Below are 20,636 nucleotides of genomic sequence, written 5' to 3' on the forward strand. Positions count from 1 at the left end.
TCAATTTTTCACAAAATTAATTACATCATCAAGTAATAAAAATTTAAATAAATAATTTCAAACCAATTCTAAAATAAATTAAACACCATAAAAGTGTTTTATCCCAAACCAAATATAAAATAAATTAAAACAGCATAAAAGTAAAAAATAACATAATATGTTATTTGTCCAAATATAATAATTTTAACTTCATACAAGTTAAATAAATTCATTTAGGATTAAATAATTAATGCCTTTGGAAAAAGAATGATTTAGTTTAGTTAGATAAAATAATTTTTATGTTTATTAAATTAGTTTTAATTCGTAAACGGGTCACATCGGGTCATATCAAGTCACCACGGGTTGACCCGAAATTGACCTGTTTTCTTTTCGGGTTCATCGGGTTCGACCCGATTCTGACCCGAACTCCCGAAACCTCAATCCAAACCCATTAATTTCGTATTAGGTTCGTATCGTATTTTCGGGTCGTGTCAGGAATTGCCACCCCTACATGCAGGTCTTACTTTGCAGTTGATACCGGCAATTGGGAAAATTGAGGAGAGGATTTTTTTATTGATCCCCCAGTGGGAGAAAGTTTAAACGACAACTTGCCCATTTGGCTGGGGATAGTCAAAAAAATAATAGTAATCATACTTTTTGTTTCAGATTTTTGTTTTGGTTGAATATTTAATGTCTTGAAAATCTATCTTGAACCAACTAGACAAAAGCATCACATCACAGTATTGGATAATCAGTTGATATGATATATATATATATGTATACATAGTAATAAACGATAAGCCACCACGGTGGTGGTGGTGGTGAGTGAAGACAAATACTAGTACATAGAACTAATGTACGACACTAAACAAACCTAGTGGAGTACTACTAGTAGTATTATGTTTGTCGTCACTTTGTTTCAGGATAATTTTTTTTATTTGAAAAGTGTTTCTAAATGGTTCACGCAACGGATCTTCTGTTCCATAGTACCCTGTATATCATTTTTTATTATATTACTATTTCTCTTACATAAACATCATGTTTTAGTTCTTTTTTGTTTCCTTAACATTCAATAACAATTAGTTGAATAAAAAATAAATACAACAGGTTCAAAAAAGTAATATATAATAGAAAATTCATAAAAATCTCATTTTTTTTATGCATTTTGATTTTTTGAGTTTGTTAAATTTTGTGTATTACTTAGTTAATAGTTATTGAATGTTAAGGAAACAAAAAAGAACTAAAACATGATGTTTATGTAGAAGAAATAGCAATATAATAAAAAGTGGGACAGAGAGTGGCACGGGGTATAGGACGGAAGATCCGTTGCGATAATTCACCCTGTAATAATGCGCAACGGATCTTCTGTTTCATATTCTGTACCACTCTTTGTTCCACTTTTTATTATATTAATATTTCTCCTAAATAAACATCATGTTATACTTCTTTTTTGTTTCTTTAAGATTCAATACCTGTTAAAAGAAAACTGATGCTAGAAATTATAAAAGAAAGGAAAAGATGTCAACATCTTCTTATCAGCAGTGAATGAAGCCCACTTCACCTGACTGGTAGGTTTTACTTTACTTTATTCCCGCCACTGTTGCAAATAATAATAATAATACTGAACGTAAAACAAAAGAATTCATCATGCCCCACCTAAAATTGTTGCCTTGTCAAGATATTTTTCAGGCAGTTAATTTTTTTTAATTCAAAATACTTATCCAAAGTGAAAGATATATCGACAACAGCACAGATGAGTTTAGGTTAACAGAGAAAAGGAGCATGATTATTTGGCACTAATATATCTAATCAAACGAGTGGGAGGACTATTATATACTACTATATTTTACCCCCGACTCCACTCTAGCCAGCTTTATAGCACTTACGACGACTGAGCTTCAGGCTATATAGACATGAACATCTAATGCTTTCTCCCGGCCGTGCCATCTCCGATCAATCCTTCCAACCACGCAAAAAAATTATTCTTCCTTCATTATTATTAATCTCCAATTATCTTTTGATCCCTTTAGTCACTATATATATAGAGAGAGAGATAATAGTAAAAAAAAATGAGGAGTTTTGCTTTTTCTTGCATAGTTCTTGCAATCCTTCCATCGCTGAGCACAAGTTATGCATTGCCACCCCTAAACTTAAAGAAAAGCAACCATATTTTCATGGTAAGGGAGAAAGTTAATGACCTGATAGAGAATACCTGCAGGAACACCCCTGACTATCAACTTTGCTTCTCAACTCTACTGTCCGATCCTCGAAGCTTCGACGCAGATACTTATGGTCTGGGCCTCATCATAGTTGACGCACTCAAAGATAAGGCAACCTCCGCGGTGAATGCCATCAACAGGCTTAAAGGCTCTAATCCAGAATTCATCCGTCCCTTGATCAAGTGCAGCATCTCATACAATGCAATCCTAAAAGCGGATATTCCTGAAGCAATTGAAGGTTTGAGGAAAGGGGTTCCCAAATTCGCCGAATATGGCATGGCTGACACTGCTGTAGAAGTTCGAGGATGCGAGAATAGTTTCAAGCAGTCCAACTCACCGCTCACTGACCTGAACAAACAAGTCTACGATCTTTCCATTGTAGCTAAATCAATAATCAGGATGCTGCTGTGAGGTCCGTCTCTGTTGTTTGTTCTTGATATTTAATCCCCCAAGTTTTACGACATACATATTCAAAGTTCTGCTGCCTAGGTGACATTGAAACGGGAAGTTACCGCGTTACTGTAACATAGTTGATAGCACAAAAAAAGTTGTTGTTTTGGTCATCGTCATAGATTTGCCTGTCCTCTGATTCTCTGCCCTGCCTTGCCTGAGATTGTAATATGTAATTTACAAATATACTGTAGCTATTGGTGCCTGAGACTCCTCCATTTTCTTCCAGAATATATATACCGAACTCGAGGCTTAAATTTGTTTCAAGAATTTGTCCTGTTTGGCACCTCACTTTTTTTTGGCGAGTTTTCCTTGTAAAGTTTTTAAAAAACTGTAGAGGTTACAGAAATTTCAAAAAAATTCACTCAAATTTTACACATCTCAAAATATCCAAAATATAAATTTCCTTCTTTCTCATTTCTTCTTCTTCCCACCCCATCCCAACCCCCACCACCATCGGTAGTTGGCGGCGGCTCCTCTTATCTTTTTTTCTTTTCTTTTCTTTTCTCCCTTTCGCTCTCCCACTTTTCCTATCCTTTTTCCCTCCCTCCCTCTCTCCCTCTCTCCTCTCTCCTCCCCCTCCTGCTCCTCTTTCCCCACTTTCCCTCTACCTCCTCTCTGTCCCTCTCCTCCTTCCCCTCCCCCCTTGATCGGCGCAATCAAGGGAAAAGGGGGAGCGGGAGGGAGAAGGGGGTGGGTGAGTGAGAGGGAGGAAGGTGGAAGAGGAGGGAGAGGAGAGGAGCAGGAGAAAGAAGGGGGGGAGAGAGTGTGCGAGGAGAGAGGGAAAAAAAAGAAAAGAAAAGAAGGTGCTGGTTGGTTGGCGGTGTTTGGAATAATGGTAGTGACGAGAGGAGGAACAAAAAGAGAGGAAAGAAAAAGAAAAATAATGAAGTTTTTTAATAGGGAAAATGATCGGTTTCATCCTTCACATTTCACAAAAATATTCTTTTCGTCCCTCACTTTTAAAATGAAGCAATTTCGTCCTTGACATTTAAAAACTAAAATTATTACATCCCTGAACCCAAATTTCAATCTGAATCAAACCACCAATCAACCTGATTACAAATTTTTGGGGTGTAATTGGTAGATCACTTGATTAAATCAACTTGATATTCATGTAAAAATTAATGAACCTAAAAAGAAAAAAGAAAAAATTATAATATAAAAAAGAAAAATTAATCTTTTCTACATTATCATTGTATATACTGACGGTTTTATGTACCGTCATATCATTTTAATTTTAATTTAAACACCAAATTTTATATTTATGATACACATCTAGATTCGCAAGCGGATATACTAACGGTGCATGAAAAGATTTATAAAAAAAAAAAACTCTACTATTCCAAGACAAAGAATGGCCTTTTATGTTATAATTTTTATTTTTTTGGTTTAATAAATGTCATGTGAATACAATGAAGTTGACCGAATGATCTATCAATTCTATTTTCGAAATTTATTACTAGGTTATTGGATGGTTTGATTCAAATTGAAAATTAGATTCAGGGATGTAATAGTTTTAATTTTTAAATGTCAGGGACGAATTTGCTTCATTTTAAAAGTGAGGGACGAAAAGAATATTTTTGCGAAATGTGAGGGATGAAACATGTCATTTTCCCTTTTTAATATCTTCACACAAATTTTCATACAACTTTTATAGTGAATTGTACTCCCTCCGTCCCACTTTGATAGTTCTAGTTCTTTTTTCACACAGTTTAAGAAAAAATAGTTAATTTTGTTGGAACAATCAATTTAGGTAGCTATTTTCCTAAAATACCCTCACATTAATTAGAGTACAATTTTATAGGAACTTGAATTAATGGTAAAAAAAGAATAAACTCTCATTAAATGGGGTAGATTTAGAGTAACAACAACTTACATTGAATAAGGGTATTTTAGAAAAATTAAAATACAACTACATTCTTCAATTGGAGAGTGGACTACAATTTGGGACAGACGAAAAAGGAAAACAGGACTATCAAAGTGGGACGGAGGGAGTAATAAAGTTTTATACAAATGTTTAAAAAGCTCACCATCCAAACGTTATGAAACATTCTCTAGTCCCGTGGAGCTGAACGCTCGCACAACAACGCACTGTGGCCATTCTTGAATCTTGATGGATGGTTATAGCCTATAGGCAGAGACGGTGACAATAATGAGACCTTAAAATGCACAAGGATGTGAGTGTGACAATTGGAAGACTTGTTGGCTTTTACAACATCGTCAACTATTGTTCCCCAATCCTACACATGTATTTAAAACCCCCAAAAAAAAAAAAAAACAGAGTCATAAATTTGCATGGAAACAATTTCAGAGGTTTGTAGCTTGAGTACAAACCAGAGTGCCATCTCTTTTTCAAGTTTCTTCCGTTTGTTGGTTTTCAAACGTGTGCCCAAAGAAAGAAAGGTTAGTTTTTTTTTTTTTCCTTCTCTCTCTCTCGTACGATAGCTTCCATGGATGATATGTTGTAGAGTCTGATGGTTTAAGGCATTTCTCTCGGTCTTCGGATATTGAGAGAAGCCGGCTGCGAGCCTGAAATTTGTTTTCTATGATCCAATAAGAACCACTACTAATACTTAAATAAACCAAAACAACTCAAGATATTTAGATCCCAGACGATGCCAGAGAGCAGAAGCCGGTAGCTACTTATTTTCTGGATCTGATCACATGAATTCACATAACCCAATACTACTATTAATTTGAAGTTTTGAACCAGCACGAGAGCGGGAACTTGAAACAAGTAGTACTATTGCAAAACTGTTTAAAGAAGGCTTTAGTGGAACGCCCACCAGCAAACAAAAAAAAAAAATCCATATGCTAATCAACAAATCAAAGATTGTCAGCTGCGCCTACATTACATTAAGCTCACGCAAGGCATTCAAATGAAAAGTCAGTCCCCATTTATCATATCATCAGCTAAAACCAAGAATTATTAAAGCATCACAAGCACAGAGTTGAGAATGCATGCACGCAAGTTGAGATACCATCCAGATTTCAAGCAACAGGAAGGAGGGGTCTTATTCTTTTCATTTACGTTCAAGGATGCCCGCTACATAAGCAGGCATGATGCGCTACTAGAGTCATTAACACCAAATTCTGCAAAAAAAATATGTAACTTATTTACTCTCACTGACGCCATAGTCCTGCCATCTGTCACGTAAATGCTGCTCATACATGGCTTTCGACCGGATGCTTTTCGTAGTTTAACAAGATTTCAGAAAAGTAAGCCCATGAAAACCATTTTAAAGGTTAGAGTAGCCTTAACACAGATGATGATGTTTGAGGTTTCTGGTATTTACAATACCCTTTGTGCAATGTCCATTATTCGTTCATGTACTTGCATCAAACACACTCTACTTCTCAGCCAGCTTTCGTTCACCAATAGCTCTCTTCCCAGAATTCCCAGTATCTAAACCAGAAGCATGTTCCTCTATACTGCAAACGAGCATAAAAATGAAAGCTCAAATTCACTTCATCACATCATAAGGAGTTTCGAGCTACGTAGATTCGTCAACTACTTGAGAGAAAGTAAATGCAAAGTCAGAAATCACCTACTTGGGAGGTTCAGAATGCACCGAATTTTTTGCAACGGCAGAGAGATTCACGGGGTCCTGAACTGCAATGAATCTACCATCCCTTGGTCCAGCTGGAATTACAGCTGCGTTATTTCTAGACGACATTCCTGCCAACACAATATTAACTTCTTGACTATTCCTGCCTTGCAGTAAGATAATTGAGCAAGATACTAATCTCAAGCATGTCAAGTCCAGATTTTTCTCTACCTACATACTTGTATATCCCTGGTAGCATCAAATCACCAAAAACATAAATCCCAAGCCAAGAGTATTTTAGGGTACAAGTGCAGTGCATAGCTTGTGGATATGGATGAGAGGGAATTGAATCTTCAAGTGCCAAGAATTAGCCTATATCAAGTTCACGAATGATTGACAAACAGCAAATCCATCCAGGAGAAAGTATTGTAGAATGTCCCCTTCTAAATGGTTAGGATGAGGGAACAAAATTATACAAGGAACTTGAAAGTTTTCAATAGACATCTCAAACCTGCACGCATGTATATCTGGAGATGCTTTTAAAAAATCACACTTCCCACAAATGGTAACAGGGTTGGAACTTGGAAAAGGTACTTTAAAATTGTCATTTTCATATTAAGATCCATGAAAAGAAAGCAATCCATATATAAAGAACAAGCACGGGAAAATAGAAATGAAAACCAAAAAAGGAGAAACCATTGCTGAAGAAGGATTCTTCATTAAGTGAACAAATATCACACAATCAATTCAGGCATCTCTGCCGAAAAGCAAAATGGAATAGGTAAATGGAACAAATATCATTTGGATCAAACAAACTTATGGGTAAAGATGATGCTGGTTGCTGAACCACTAACATTTGTAACAGGAAATCTGTAGCCTGCTGTGAAGTTCTAACTGGATAATAGCTGACAGATCAGAATATGTAGAAATACATAGATGCAGAAAACTATTATATTAGATTAACACTCTTAAACATCCATATTGGAACATAAGTCAAACAAAGGCACTCATTAAGACATTATGCTGAAAATTTGTCGGTCCTGGATCCAAGTTAGGGAAGATTACCTTGGCATATAATAACAACACAAAAGATAACAGTACACAGCATGGCAAATAAGCTTCCACTAGAGGATGAAGAAGATGGTGATGCTTTTGCAGCTTTCATTTTCCTTAGTGCCTTAATCCGCTCAATCTTTGCGCGTTTGATAGCAGCAAGTTCAGCTAACTCTCTGATCAGCTTTTGATCAGCAGCATCCAGTGACAATCCTCTGGGAGGCCGGGGAGGTTTTGGAGGCTTCTTAGCACTCACTGATTTACACTTCTCCATGTCCTTCTCCACTGGGTCTTCAGCCACCACTCCAACCACCTTGTTGTCTATCTCTATCTTCACTTCCTCCTCCCGACATACCACATCCCCATATTTAGGAACACTGCCCAAATTATCCACTTTTCCTCCCTTGACTGACAAATCAAAACCAGTAGAAAGCTTTGCTGGAAAAGGATTTTCTAGTCTAGCACTTGAATTAGGTACAGGAATTGCTTCTTCATTCACAACTCTACAACACTCAATATCATCTTCAAAGTCCCCATACATAAAAAACATGTGATCCATGAAAAATTACAGTGGCAAAGCTCACAATTGACTCTTCATCAACGATTTGCCAAAACTCATCACTCAAATAGTCAACTCCTACTTTTAACTTTCATTGACCCTGTTTTCTTAACACCATTATCTTGAGACCACTAAACGCAATGTCCCATATTTGCTCAGAAATGCACAGAGGAGACACTACTTCAGTAATTCGATTGTAACTCCCCTACTACCAAGCTGACTTGGTGATAAATATGCTTCCTCCAATCCCTCTCCCGGTCAAAACAAGCTCCTGAGAGTAAGCCCCCTACAACATCAAATAGAATATACAATCAATACAGTAACAGCACCAAAGCAATTAAAATTGGCAAGAATATGCTAATTGAATTGTCAAAGTGAGACGCAAAGGACTTGACACCGGAAGAAGCAGCAAATTCCCAGTGCATAATTCAACTACAAAAAAATAAAGATGCAATGCTTATGGCCAACACTTCTCGTTCAAGAAAGGTACAATACACATAGCAATGACGAAGTTGATTTCCACGATGACCCAATAAACACAGACCAATAAAAATTCAAACTTTAAGGAAAACATTGGGATAGTAGCAGGAGAAGAAGTACCTTTAGGAGAAAGGAAAGAGAACCAAGATCCAATGAAGACACAGAACAACAAGAGAATCAATATATACAGAGTTCAAACTGAAGCGGGGTGTATTTATTATGGATTAAATATAGGTTTCTTTCCCTTCGTTTTGAATTATAGGAGAGAGGGAGAGGGAGAAAGAGAGCGACAGATAAGGGTTAGTGCACGAGGGCTCAGGGGACTCTGGCCAGGGAACAACCAAGAAACTCTCATAAATCCCACTAAATTATTTGCTCAGCATTGTAGTAGTACTAGTAATAGATTCTAAAGATTGCTCACATGGGCTTTCTCCCTTGTTTCTTTTTTCTTTTTCTGTGTCTTGGCTTTTCTTTCCCCACTCAGAAACTCACACACACACACAAACACAAAGAGTAGCACAAGGTGGCAGTCATCGGATCAACTTATCCGTACTCCTTTTAACTCGAAAAGACATTATCGATTCATGATAACTGTACTTACTTCATACTTCCTCTCACAGTAGCTAGTCGCGGTAGGAATTTCCTTCAAATCTCAACTAGTACAATGCTATAAACCACTGAAGCCCTCTTGCTCTCTCCGCCGACAGTTTTCCTGAATGGTAGTTGAAGTGTCCATTAATGATAAGGAAACGGGCAATTGCTAATTTTCCTTTTTGTTTGGTCAAATATAAGAGGGAAGTGGAAGTTGACGCGGGAGGGATATTGTGGCCTAAATTGGAAGCCTATGATTTCTTTCTTTCTTTCTTTCTTTCTTCCTTCTGCTGGACACATTTCTGTGTACTAACAAGTAACAAGCGTGATTCCGAGAACATGTTTTATATGCTCATCAAAAAATATGTACATTCGACAGTAATCACAGTTAACTTGAGGAATAAAAAACCCAATTTTAAAGTTAAAAAAGAAAACTACCAACACAACTTAAATATAGATCGACTTTCACTTTTGGATACAATTTTCTGAATATAGATCGACTCGGTTCAATTTTCTACCACGGTGTTATCACACAATTAGGAAGCACAAAAGAAAAAAAATATGTTGCACTGTGCATTTAGTTTCAACCACTTCTTCAACAAAAGTATTCTGAATACAAAGCATATATCTTCCTTATAACATAGTGGTATTACCTTCTTAATTAAGAAGAGTATTCTTTTATTACTTTTATTACGATTTAGTACGCAGTGGAAGTGTAGAATTCATAATGTATACATATAAGTTTAACAAGTTTACATTTATAGATAGATATAAGCAGTCAACAAAGGCTTTCATCAATAAGTATATAGAAGTAATAGTTTTTTTTTGGGGGGGGGGGGGGGGGTGTGAAGTTTATTCCTATTGGGGGCAGTGCCAAAATCATTAACAACGAGATAATGACATATGGCATTTGGAATCTCTTACCTTATGTGAAAAAAGGGAAAAAAAAAAAAAAAAAAAGGACAAGTCTCTGTCATTCATTCATTCTTATCAAGTTTCCAATTCAAAATGCTAACCATATACGTACATATATATATTTTTCCATGTGGAGTGACATAGCATTGTCGTCCGAAGTGAGGCCATTGGGACAAGATTTGCTTACTATTTTGGAGCGTTAACTTAAAATACGAAAACCATTTACTGCTAATTTCCGTCTTGAATTGTGACCACACAGGCAAATCGTTTTGAAGAGTTTTTTTGGTAAGTTGCGTCAGGTGGAGATATGGAGTGCAAAATATTTACAGAATTCTTCGTCAAGAAATCATGATGCTTTATTGCTAAGCATTTAAGAAATATGCAAAATGGTAAGCACAGAAATTTTTGTTTGCCTAGTAAATACAATTCAAACTTTCCATTCTTGCTGCAAGTGTTGCAGCCATAAAACCCCCGGTACAGATTGATCAGTTTAATTGGCTCGCTTCACCTTCACACTGTCAATTGTCAATAACTGTCAATTGTCAATGTCAATCAACAGCATGAAGAAGACATTCTACCACAACTTTATGCCATCCAAGGCAGAAGAAGAAGCCTGCAAAGCCAACGACATCCAATTTCAACCCTCCCGAGTTCTCGTGGAGATAAAAGATGTGTACCCGCCGCCGGTTCTGGACTACCATAATCCCTGGAAAATCAAGAAAACCCTGATCCAATACGAAGTGGTTACTGGTAAACTCGTCATCCCGTTTACCAACACCTTTGACCACATCTTCCGTTACTGGACATTGGCCATGGCCAACCACGTGGTGTTGGGGCACAAAGTCAGTGTTGTCTTGTGGGATGTTACTGACCAAAGCAATCCTAAGAGGTTTTCCAATGACTCAATTTATTTCGAGATGCTGCCTAACGATGACTATGTTTTGGCGTGCATGGATTTGTTCAAGGACCGGAGCTTAAGTGTTGACGATGAAATAGGGCTGTTTTGGGATCTCAGGTCTTCAACTCTTCAATTCAAGTTACTTCGCAGGGCTATTATTTGATACTCCTCTCTAGTCTCTATCTATTAGTATTATATCTTTAGTTTGAGGGGTCTCCTTGACCCGGCCAAATTACCGCTCGTTCTGTTGTCTATTTCCAAGCATATTTCGAAGATTTACAACAATTGCATTGGATATGATTGTTATTGAGTGTTATAGTCGGGGTTCGTCACGTCTTTCTCTCTATTTTTTGGGAAGCAAATATAAATCATATGATAGCAGTTAAGGGGTGAAAAAGTCGAGAATTGGACTCAATAGCAGTGGAGGGTTCGCCACAGTGAATTGGTTTGACAGGGAAAGAAAATCAAAAAAATCCCAAGAAGGTATTCTAGTCGTCTTTCTTTTCTTTGTTTAGGCAAATGAAATAGTATAAAATGTTATAGCAGCATTTTGTGTTGCTTGCTTGATCGTGCAAGATCAATCTCGTATTGTGCAAGTCTTTCTTTTGTGTGTGAATTCGATTACAATCTTATTTAGATTTTAGAAGCCTTAATATGTCAAATCCAATATACTTATAACATGCCATTTTTGCTTCATATCATCATTGGAGTATAATTTATAAGTGGAAAAAAATATTTACCTAAGGGACAAAAGAAATATATTGTTCGAGGATCTTATTATTATTGAAATACAGAATGACAAAGAGATAGATAACAAAACAAATGAAACTAGTACTGTACCCGGGAATATGACATTTCACAATTCATAGTCTGCCTTTTAGTTTTTTCTGTTGTTGCTAGCCATAGCCCATAGGCCAGGATCCAAAAAAATATCAATACAACTTTTTTGTTTCTTTTGGGAAGTCAAATCACTGCCAAATTAATTAAGGATAACACCCGCTCTGCTGGTGGTGGGAAACTGAACTTGGCCCCTCAATTGTACGATATGAACCATCTCAACCTCTAGCCCCAAACCACCATGCTTGACCAAGCCTCTTCAAACTTGGTGAGATAGGAGGTCAAGGTTTCATAATAAGTGGTTCCCATTAATATCAATTGTCACAATAAGTGACTTCTCTAAAAAATTCAGACGGATACGTAACACATTCATTTAGTACGATGGTGATTCAATTCCTACCTGTCCCTCCATAAGCCCAATTGAACCTCCCCTTAAGTAAATTAGGATATAGATGAAATAGCGACAAATGACAAAAAAAAAAAAAAAAAAACCTCCGAAGGGCTAGTGGATGGAAATAGGGTTTTCCCTTCCGAGAGTTATATTCGGCTGTTGTTGGGCTACGTAATTTACTCGTTATAAAGCCATTTATTTGCCCATTGTCGTTTATGACGGCAAACAGAGCATGGGTTGGTCTGATTGACAGGCAACACCCAAGGTCGCATCACATGGACGCATACGCGAATATATATAAAAGTTTAAGTTTGCTCAAATTTCAATTATTGGGGTAGAACGGAATGAAGATACGTAATGGCTCCATCACTGATCAATCCCGCCTAGACCTACTCCTTAAATGCGCAACCCTCAGGCTGATGGATATCATCCAAATTTGCATTGCATGCACGAAATGAATTACAATACGAGCTCACTCAGCACCATCATTTTTAGGACCGACACTTGATGCTTTTACCGCAGCCAAACACAGGCAGAAGTTAAAATTTGAGAATGGCTGCACCACTCGATGGCTTGGAGGCAAAAACATAAAGCCCAAGATCATTCTTCTTTATGATCCCTTTGTCGATTCTTGATTGATAAAATTGCTCCTGAAACATACAAAAGACAGAATGCAAAGGCGACAATCAGCATTGCAACCATTCTGGATCGGCTATTCGGGAGGACTGGGAGGCTAACCTTCAAATTAAGGATGAATTGAGGAACAAGGCTCTCCTTCACGAAAGCAACTGCACAACCGCCCCATCCTGCTCCGGTGAGCCTAGCTCCAAGAGCACCGTTATCCCGACAAACCTTTACAAGTTCTTCCAACTCGGGACAGCTACAAGCAAGAGGAAATAATGTCATCAGGAAAGATATTCACACGGAATGAACATTAGAGAGTAAAACAAAACTTGAACACACGCACGCACGCACACACGCGTAAGGATACAATAACTCCAAGCATGTAATTGAGCAACTAGCAATCAAGTACCTATCTAACAAAATAATCTGAAGCCGTTTGTTCTAGAAAATGGTTTCCAAACTTTTACCTGCATTCGTAGAGGACACTACAGCTGTAGTGACTGTCATTCATCAGGTCACCAAGTTTCTTTAGCATCTCATCATCACTGCAATAATAGATCTTTGTCAAAAAGAAAGTCTCCAAAGGACTCCAGTTTATATAGGATCTGTTGACAGCTCCAATCTCAAGGAATATCTAGTGGAAGGAAGATATATACTCATTGAAAAGGTTTATCATGCATGATAAAACATGGCAAGGATAACATAGATGTAAGTATAACTTGCCTCAAATTTGAATATACAGTGTCTTTGAATGCATGCACACGTTTGGCTTCAGAGTACACATGAGCAGCTCTCTGAACGTTATATCAGAGAAGTTAGTCGGCGTTGAAAAAGAAGTCAAAACAGTTGCCAATGACATCTTAAATAACTACAGGTATTTCAGCTACACAGAAGAATAATTTAACAGATGGAAACTGCACAGATGTAACGAGGAACTGTTGATCAATCAATAGCTTGGTGATTTGGATAAGTGATAAACGATATATCAGGCAAAGAGGTATCCGTCCTCATAGGCAATAAACTGCATGACTTTGTAAAGTACTACTTCACACATTATACAGCTTTATCCTTAAGTTTTATTTTATTTCCCTCCCATGTACCATGCACCACTAGATTTGTTATTTCTGCCACTATATTGTGCACCATTTGAAGTTTTATTTTCTCACAGTATGGCTCTCAAAGTTTCCAATGATAAATTGACGGAGACTATTCAATAATTTGCCTCGAAACTGAAACCATCAAGGCGGGGAAAACTTAAAACACTAAATACAGTGAAACAGTAGAAAAGTTAAATGTCGTATTAATGATTAAAATAAATATTACGCACCTGGTGCAATTTGTAATGTTTGGCAACTCTCAGTACGTCCAAAGAAGTAGGAGATGCAGCAAAGATGTCTTCCAAACTTTTATCTGTGATTTTCTCAATATCTTCAGCACTGTATGGTTCCTCTTTCAAAAGTTCCTGTGTCAAAACCCGAAACTATTCAGGTTATAATTTCCAAAGGGTCAAACAAATACATGAAAAATACACAGACTCCCTTAAAGTGTGGGATTTTAGATAACACGGCATATGAAATGTAAATAATGAAAATCAAGCAGATTAAATTTCTTCTTTTTTAAAAGACAACTTCCCCCTTTTTCAAAATTGGCAATGTGTGGGAAACACACCTTCACTGCAAGGACAGGATCAGAAGATCCATGACCATGAGTACCAGCAAATGATACACAAAGTCCTTCAACATCAGAGAGAGTTTTCACATTAGCTATTGCATCCTCAGGTTTCATCCCCAATTTTATGCCGAGCACAATCTGCAAAAGCAAAATTTGTAAGGATACACATACTCTGTAAAGTGGCATCATTTACAAACATAGCCTCTATCCTTTTCAAAATGCCAAAACTCATCAGCTGTAATTCAAGGCACTGTATCCTTGTGCACCATAAAATCATTCTCTTCCTCCTTTTTCCCTCTTTCCATTTACTTAATGTGATCGCGGTGCTAAAACAAAGCTATATGGAAGGAACATTAGCACAGTAACCGTGAGGTCCCTGGTTCAACCCTCAATCCCTTCCGTTTCCCTTTCCACCATGTAAGCTTTGGAGTCTTGAACAACTCCCTCCCTCCCAACCCCCCACCCCCCTTCCCCCCGCGCCAAAACCAATAAAAAAAAAAACACACACACACAGAGAAAATAGGACAGGACATAGAAAGAGGAATACATTTATTCTCCTGAGATAGTAGTTTGATGCCACCAAAAATACTGGTAAGTGTTCTACATATATACTGTTTCTAATAGGCCACGGTCTTGACATTCTACCCAACATATATATTTAAAAAAAATGCCAAAACCAGCAAAGACTAATAGCTAGATGTAGAACATTAAAATAATTGTTCAACTTTTCATTCCTACACAATTATTGTCTCAGGCCAGGAAGTTGACAAACTCACCACAAAGACAGTGGAGAAACTCTTAGTGAGTTGGCATCATTTTTAGGAAACGACAGTCTTAGTGCAAAGTCATGTTTTTTAGACAGACATATAAAATGCTTGCTGCTGCAGAATAAAGAATAGATGATGAATCATGGTATACTTACAGCTGCTAGCCGACATTCAACAACCCGATTATTGTAATTAGTTGCAGCAGTAACAGCTTTCTGGGATTCAGCCAAAGAATGGCCTATTACAAAAGTTCCACCAGGAGGGAGTTGCACATCAGTGGCACGAATAGGGTTGAAATCGATAAGCTCAGCAAAGCCAGTTTTGGCCATAACTGATATAGCCTGTCAAATGAAGCAGAAACTACAGATTTGTGAAATTAAGATTGTCATGATGCAGGTGTCATTTTTTTTTTAAGTTCACAAGAATATTCATATCCTTCTTGGATCAACATGATCACACTAACACTTCTTTTTCCCCCAATCAGTGACTTAAATCAAACAATGTGAGACAGAACTATAAAACATATACAAGAAATATTATGTTTGATCAAGCATAAGTGACATGCTTTTTATATCTACCAAGCATACTGTACACATTCTCTAACTTATTCTTACTTCCAACAACCACTGTCCAGAAGGAGAGCGCAAATAGTTTTTGTATTATAAAAAGACCACTGGATACATAATTTTACCATGCAACCCAGGTGAAAACTTATCATTCAAGACTACTAATGCTTCATAGAACTCCCATGGAAGGTACAAGATTGATAAGCTTCGAATTACTCAAACAGGCTATTACATACACTCTTCAACATAAAACAGCTTAAAGCTTAGTAAAGGCATTGCTCAGGTTCCAATTAAAAACTGTTCAACATATGAGTATCAGCATTCTGTCTAGAGTTCAATATAAGACCTGGAAAACAATTACATCATTGGTATTATTGTCAACTTTAAGCTGGATTTAGCATAAAATGATATTGTGACAGGTGCTGGAACCTACTTCTGCAGAAATCTTGCAGAGGCTACTTCAGAACTTCAAGAAACAGGCAAGGAAAGAGCAGAAAATCATTACCTGGTCCATTCCGCCAGATTGTGTGCCAATATGTCTTTCACATTCACAAGTAAGTTGAGCGAGTTCTTTCTGTTGAGCAAAAGTAAGGTAAATAAATTACACGGACAATCCGTTCCACAATCAAAATAGGCAAACTTCAGCTAAATGTTCATTCATAGCCACATAACCTTTGAAATCCCTTATTGAATTGTATGTGCATAAATTACAAATAAATCATGACGAATTCATGCTTGAAATCATGAATCATCACCACAGAAAGTAAAAATAATAATGAAGCAAAAACCTGAGAATAAAAACATATCCAGGAACAGATATCAGATAGCCAACTCAGATATGAAACAGAAAATTACATTAAACACATGGGACATCAAGTATAGTAGGAGCGCCAAACCAGGAAACCTGTCAGTATGTCATGGAACTCGCTCTTACTTCTATTGCTTCATTTTATTGGTTCAAGATTCACTTACCGATCACCACTTGCAAAGATAATCAGATTTTGGCCAACAAATTTGTGACCGCTGAATAAGTAATAAGTTTGTTGGCTATAAATCCCGTTGTTTTATAAAGGCATAAAACTGATGTTTCTCTTGAGTGCACTTGCATGGGCTTCCTTTGAAATGTATAATATTAGTACTAACTTCAGAGCAGTACAAAAACAGTTTAATATTTTCTCTGCAGCTTTGATAGTTAGAATACCTTGGGAAAGTTCATGCCAAATGCAGCGATGACAGCAATTGTAGAAGAGCATACAAATGCTGCAGAGCTTGACAATCCAGACCCTGCAGCAAAGGAAATAATATATGTGTCAAAAAGTGTCAATCGACAAGACCCCCTTCCCCCAATTCTGCGAAAATCGTAATACAACTTATTTTCCAAATAAGGACAAGCATAAAGATGCCATCATACCGGTTGGGACAGTGCCATCAACTATGACATCAAGTCCAACTGGTGCACCCACATCTATTCCTTTTGATTTGGCATACTCATGGTACCCTTTGTACCTGCAAAACTCAACAATAATAATTTTCTCTCTACTCCTACAAATCCGAGTGCTGACTTCAATTAAACAAGTCACTAGCTTAAACTAAGTAACACTGCAGATCACGCAACACAATCTAACAGCTGTGGATGATGTAGCAGATCCAACCATGTAAAGCATAATGTTAAAAGTGGGTAGATTAGCCTTACCCACAAATGAAATAATGACCCCATCTGTGATTCTTCAGATCAATCTCCTGCAGCCAGAATAAGTAAGTAGCGGCATTTTGACGACCAAAACACTAGCGATGTGAAGAAGATACAGTATTCTTGCAGTAACTTTCATTACTTGACTTGCTTAAAATTTAATACAATAAGCACCCTTATAATAGTTACTGTCCTGAATTAAAGCTTTATAGCAAGCAAATACTAATATTTTATACATCGAATTCCCCCCTTTGCATCAGCATCCAAGAGCAACGTCATGTTGAAAAGTTTCATGCTCTCCAGGATCATTTTCGTATAAAAATGATCCAAATCAATAAAGATATAAGCTTTACACCATACTTTTAATTTCAGCAAGTCTGCAGTTCCTAAGAATAGCCTTAAAAACTTGTTCTACTCTTGAAACTCTGGAACAGGTCAAGAAAACCCAATATCTAATGGCCCATAACCAGTAGCTGTCATAGTAAGCTCACTGCCTCTAACTTTCACAAAACATCATGAAGTGAAGAACTTTGGACGGACGCAATGAAATCGAAAATTGGAACCAACCAACGTATCTGTCCACAATACACCAATTCCATTGAAGTGCAACATTCCATTATCCTACACAACAAAATCAAGGAAGAGAAAATTACCTGTTCAGGATCAGCAGGATAAGTGCACATGGGATACTTGTCATTAACATTAGCAATCCTAAGAATCTTCTCGGAATGGTTAACCCTGATGCCAACAATAGCGTCTTGCCTAACAGCCATGGGCAAAACAGAGTAGCCCTCATAGTCAACATGCTCACCAATCAAATTGACTCGTCCTACACACGAAGGTAATACATAAAGGAAGACAATCAACAACATCCCTTTTTGACCAAAAAAAAAATCTTTGCTTGCAATCACAACAACATAACAGAACGACAAGCAGAAAGAAGAGCAGTTATGTGCTTTATTTATTTTACCAGGGGAACGAGCATAAACATCAGGAAGGTGGCCAAAGAATTCTCGAAATTTAGACTTCAAAAGGTTGAACCGGAGCTCAGCTTCTTCAAGCTGGGATCCACCGCCATAAACTGGTTCCAGTGATGCATAGATTGGCACAGGTAATTCCTCATGCCTTGCCATTGATGAAATCAATCAATCAAAATGCAAAAGGTTCAGCTAAGCTCTTAATTCCCTCCCGGATAAGGTGAAACAGCGGAATATTATAGCGAACTATTTGGACGGAGGGGCGAGGGTAAAATACAGTCAGTGATGAACGAAAAATGTCGGAGTTTTGTCTAACCGTTTTTTTTTTTTTTTTTTTATGCAGGAGAGAGTAAGGGTTGAAAAAATAAAAAGGAAAAGGATAACGAATAGACGTTTTACCGGGTAGTGACTCGGTGTGATAAGAATTCTACCGAGTTTAGGAGTTTTTTTTTTTATCCTAAAAGCATGGCTGATTTGTTACATACTAGTATAAATGCCCATGCTACGCACAGTAAATTATATTTTTGAAAAAAATTACAATCTATGAAGGAATTTAAAAAAAGTAAAATATTATAATTACGGACACATGAAAGTATATTTAAAAAAATGAAATTTTGTAACAATAGTTCAATATATGATAAAACATCTCCATTATTTATAAACTATCACTTTGATGAATGTTGGATCTTGAAAAAAAATAGAAGTCTATATCGTAAATTGAGCGACATAAGGGTCCAATTAAATATAATTGAATACTTAATTTGATAAGTAAATGAAATACTTACAAACATTTTGCCTTTGATTTGATAATCTTCTACGAAGGTGTCAACATTATTCATACCAATCACCTCTGAGTACGAACGCCAGTATTGGGGGTTTAATTAATTCTGTTGATTTTTGTGAAGTTCGTACTATAAATGAGAATGCACGATTTTTGCATTAATTAATGTGTTGATCGAACAATGCACCTCTATTTTCCTGACAATTAAAAGCACACATAATTCAAAATTATATTTTGTTTTAGACAGTTTGTAAATAATATTATATAAAAATATATACATATAAATAATGTATACCTTTGTTTTTAAATCTCTAAGATAAGAAACATCACAACGAAACATAAATCGTGCATGCTTGTGTTGAAGAGTGAAGTATAGGTTACCATTGGAATCTCTAACTTCTATGTTAACATTGTATCTGTTAAAAAAAAATTGTGATGTATCATGCAAAAAATTATATTAAAATTCAAAATATATGAAAATAATTACCTGACAATAATGTCGACTACATCATTACAATGTATACACACCATTTTTACAATATGAGATTGACATGGTTATCCATAATTTTTGCATAACTCATGGAACATATTATCTATGTTGATACTTTGAATGTAAGCAAGTATCCGAAAATATTTAACCTAAAACGATCCAACGAATGTATAGATTACAATTATTAATTCGAAATTACATGTAGATACTTGTTCATTACTTAATTAATTGAGAGGGATTGTACCGTAGATAGAACTGCATATTCAGATATCGATATTCTCTTAACATTTAATATCAACAATGCTTGGGACATTATAAAATTGCATGACCGCAACCACGTCACTAATTTCTGAGCACATTTATCATTCTCAAACCTGCAAATTTGTCAAATACATATTCGTAAGGGTATGAAATATTATTAATAATTTAATATTTTGATATTTGTAAAACTTACCAACTGTGTAGGTATTGAGCAAAATCCAAATAGTAATTGACATACAATTTGCTTGCTCGAATAGTATTAAGTGACGTTCCCGCACAATGTGCTATATTATTGATAAACTATAAAAATTAAATAAAATAAAGTGAAAAAAAATTGAATTACCTTTATAATTTATCACACAAATACCATAGGCTAGCAAAACATTGTGTTTTGTAACAGTTTGAGGCAAGTGTTCACCATCATCAGTTGCAAATTTATCACATAAAGTCAACCGAACTAATGTCAAACTTCATTTAGAGAATTTTGGTAAGTATAAATCAAAATCTGCAGAATATAAAATATTTTAAAGATATTGAATCTATTAACTAACCTTTTGTCAAGTAAAAGTATATCACACTTGGTTTTATCATTGATAGATGTTTGATAGTGTGAATCAACAGATACAACTAAACCAATTACATCTGCAAAAGATCAAATAGTATAAGTAATACCAGTTCAAATATACAACTTAAATAGAAGTATGGTTAATTAAGAATGAAATACCTACCAATTGCAAATCATTGTCCATGTGTTGTTCTGTATCTCTTAGTTTGACCAGATTAAACTTGAAACTGAGTATGGTTCCACAATCATCTAAAATATTCACTATATCCGTGTAGTTTTCAAATGATAATTGGTACTAATGTGGTGCAAGCCGATATTTAA

The 20,636-nt window shown here is 36.3% G+C and overlaps 3 protein-coding genes across 5 annotated transcripts; 1 reads left to right on the forward strand and 2 right to left on the reverse strand.

The window, feature by feature from the left end:
• Nucleotides 1–1,850: 1,850 nt before the first annotated feature.
• On the forward strand, nucleotides 1,851–2,745 carry LOC113765696 (cell wall / vacuolar inhibitor of fructosidase 1-like). The gene has a single exon (XM_027309935.1). It carries the CDS (start codon nucleotides 2,049–2,051, stop codon nucleotides 2,607–2,609), a length of 561 nt encoding a protein of 186 aa, XP_027165736.1. The 5' UTR covers nucleotides 1,851–2,048; the 3' UTR covers nucleotides 2,610–2,745.
• A 2,780-nt stretch (nucleotides 2,746–5,525) lies between these two features.
• Nucleotides 5,526–9,066, reverse strand: LOC113764847. Of its 3 annotated transcripts, none has more exons than XM_027308866.1 (4): nucleotides 8,893–9,066; nucleotides 7,265–8,097; nucleotides 6,204–6,330; nucleotides 5,526–6,083 (listed from the first exon to the last, which is right to left on the reverse strand). In XM_027308866.1, exons 2-4 carry the CDS (start codon nucleotides 7,809–7,811, stop codon nucleotides 6,002–6,004), a joined length of 756 nt encoding a protein of 251 aa, XP_027164667.1. In that variant the 5' UTR covers nucleotides 7,812–8,097; nucleotides 8,893–9,066; the 3' UTR covers nucleotides 5,526–6,001. The 3 variants fall into 3 exon arrangements, with proteins under 3 accessions (XP_027164667.1, XP_027164665.1, XP_027164668.1); XM_027308864.1 differs by lacking the exon at nucleotides 8,893–9,066 and adding an exon at nucleotides 8,412–8,875; XM_027308867.1 differs by lacking the exon at nucleotides 8,893–9,066 and adding an exon at nucleotides 8,412–8,879 and having other exon boundaries at nucleotides 5,995–6,083; nucleotides 6,200–6,330.
• Nucleotides 9,067–12,187: 3,121 nt separating this feature from the next.
• On the reverse strand, nucleotides 12,188–18,540 carry LOC113764949 (galactokinase). Its single transcript, XM_027308995.1, has 13 exons — nucleotides 18,212–18,540; nucleotides 17,895–18,070; nucleotides 17,245–17,291; nucleotides 16,963–17,057; nucleotides 16,753–16,835; nucleotides 16,057–16,125; nucleotides 15,141–15,326; nucleotides 14,216–14,356; nucleotides 13,875–14,009; nucleotides 13,271–13,341; nucleotides 13,015–13,092; nucleotides 12,662–12,803; nucleotides 12,188–12,573 (listed from the first exon to the last, which is right to left on the reverse strand). The coding sequence occupies exons 1-13, from the start codon at nucleotides 18,372–18,374 to the stop codon at nucleotides 12,463–12,465; spliced, it is 1,497 nt and encodes a 498-aa protein (XP_027164796.1). The 5' UTR covers nucleotides 18,375–18,540; the 3' UTR covers nucleotides 12,188–12,462.
• Between the last annotated feature and the right edge of the window lie 2,096 nt (nucleotides 18,541–20,636).

This window comes from Coffea eugenioides, chromosome 3, assembly GCF_003713205.1.
Source record: "Coffea eugenioides isolate CCC68of chromosome 3, Ceug_1.0, whole genome shotgun sequence".
Taxonomy (NCBI): Eukaryota; Viridiplantae; Streptophyta; class Magnoliopsida; order Gentianales; family Rubiaceae; genus Coffea; species Coffea eugenioides.

Bases quoted from the DNA above. Each gene is read 5' to 3' on its own strand.
- LOC113765696 (XM_027309935.1), top strand. From the start codon at position 2,049: ATGAGGAGTTTTGCTTTTTCTTGCATAGTTCTTGCAATCCTTCCATCG.
- LOC113764847 (XM_027308866.1), bottom strand. From the start codon at position 7,811: ATGGATCACATGTTTTTTATGTATGGGGACTTTGAAGATGATATTGAG. The intron at 6,331-7,264 runs GTAATCTTCCCT...TTGTGTTGGCAG, and splicing joins TGTTGTTATTATATGCCAAG to GAATGTCGTCTAGAAATAAC. The intron at 6,084-6,203 runs GTAGGTGATTTC...GCTCGTTTGCAG, and splicing joins GTGCATTCTGAACCTCCCAA to TATAGAGGAACATGCTTCTG.
- LOC113764949 (XM_027308995.1), bottom strand. From the start codon at position 18,374: ATGGCAAGGCATGAGGAATTACCTGTGCCAATCTATGCATCACTGGAA. The intron at 17,292-17,894 runs GTAATTTTCTCT...TTCTGGCTGCAG, and splicing joins ATCCTGCTGATCCTGAACAG to GAGATTGATCTGAAGAATCA. The intron at 12,804-13,014 runs GTAAAAGTTTGG...TCTTGCTTGTAG, and splicing joins AGTGTCCTCTACGAATGCAG to CTGTCCCGAGTTGGAAGAAC.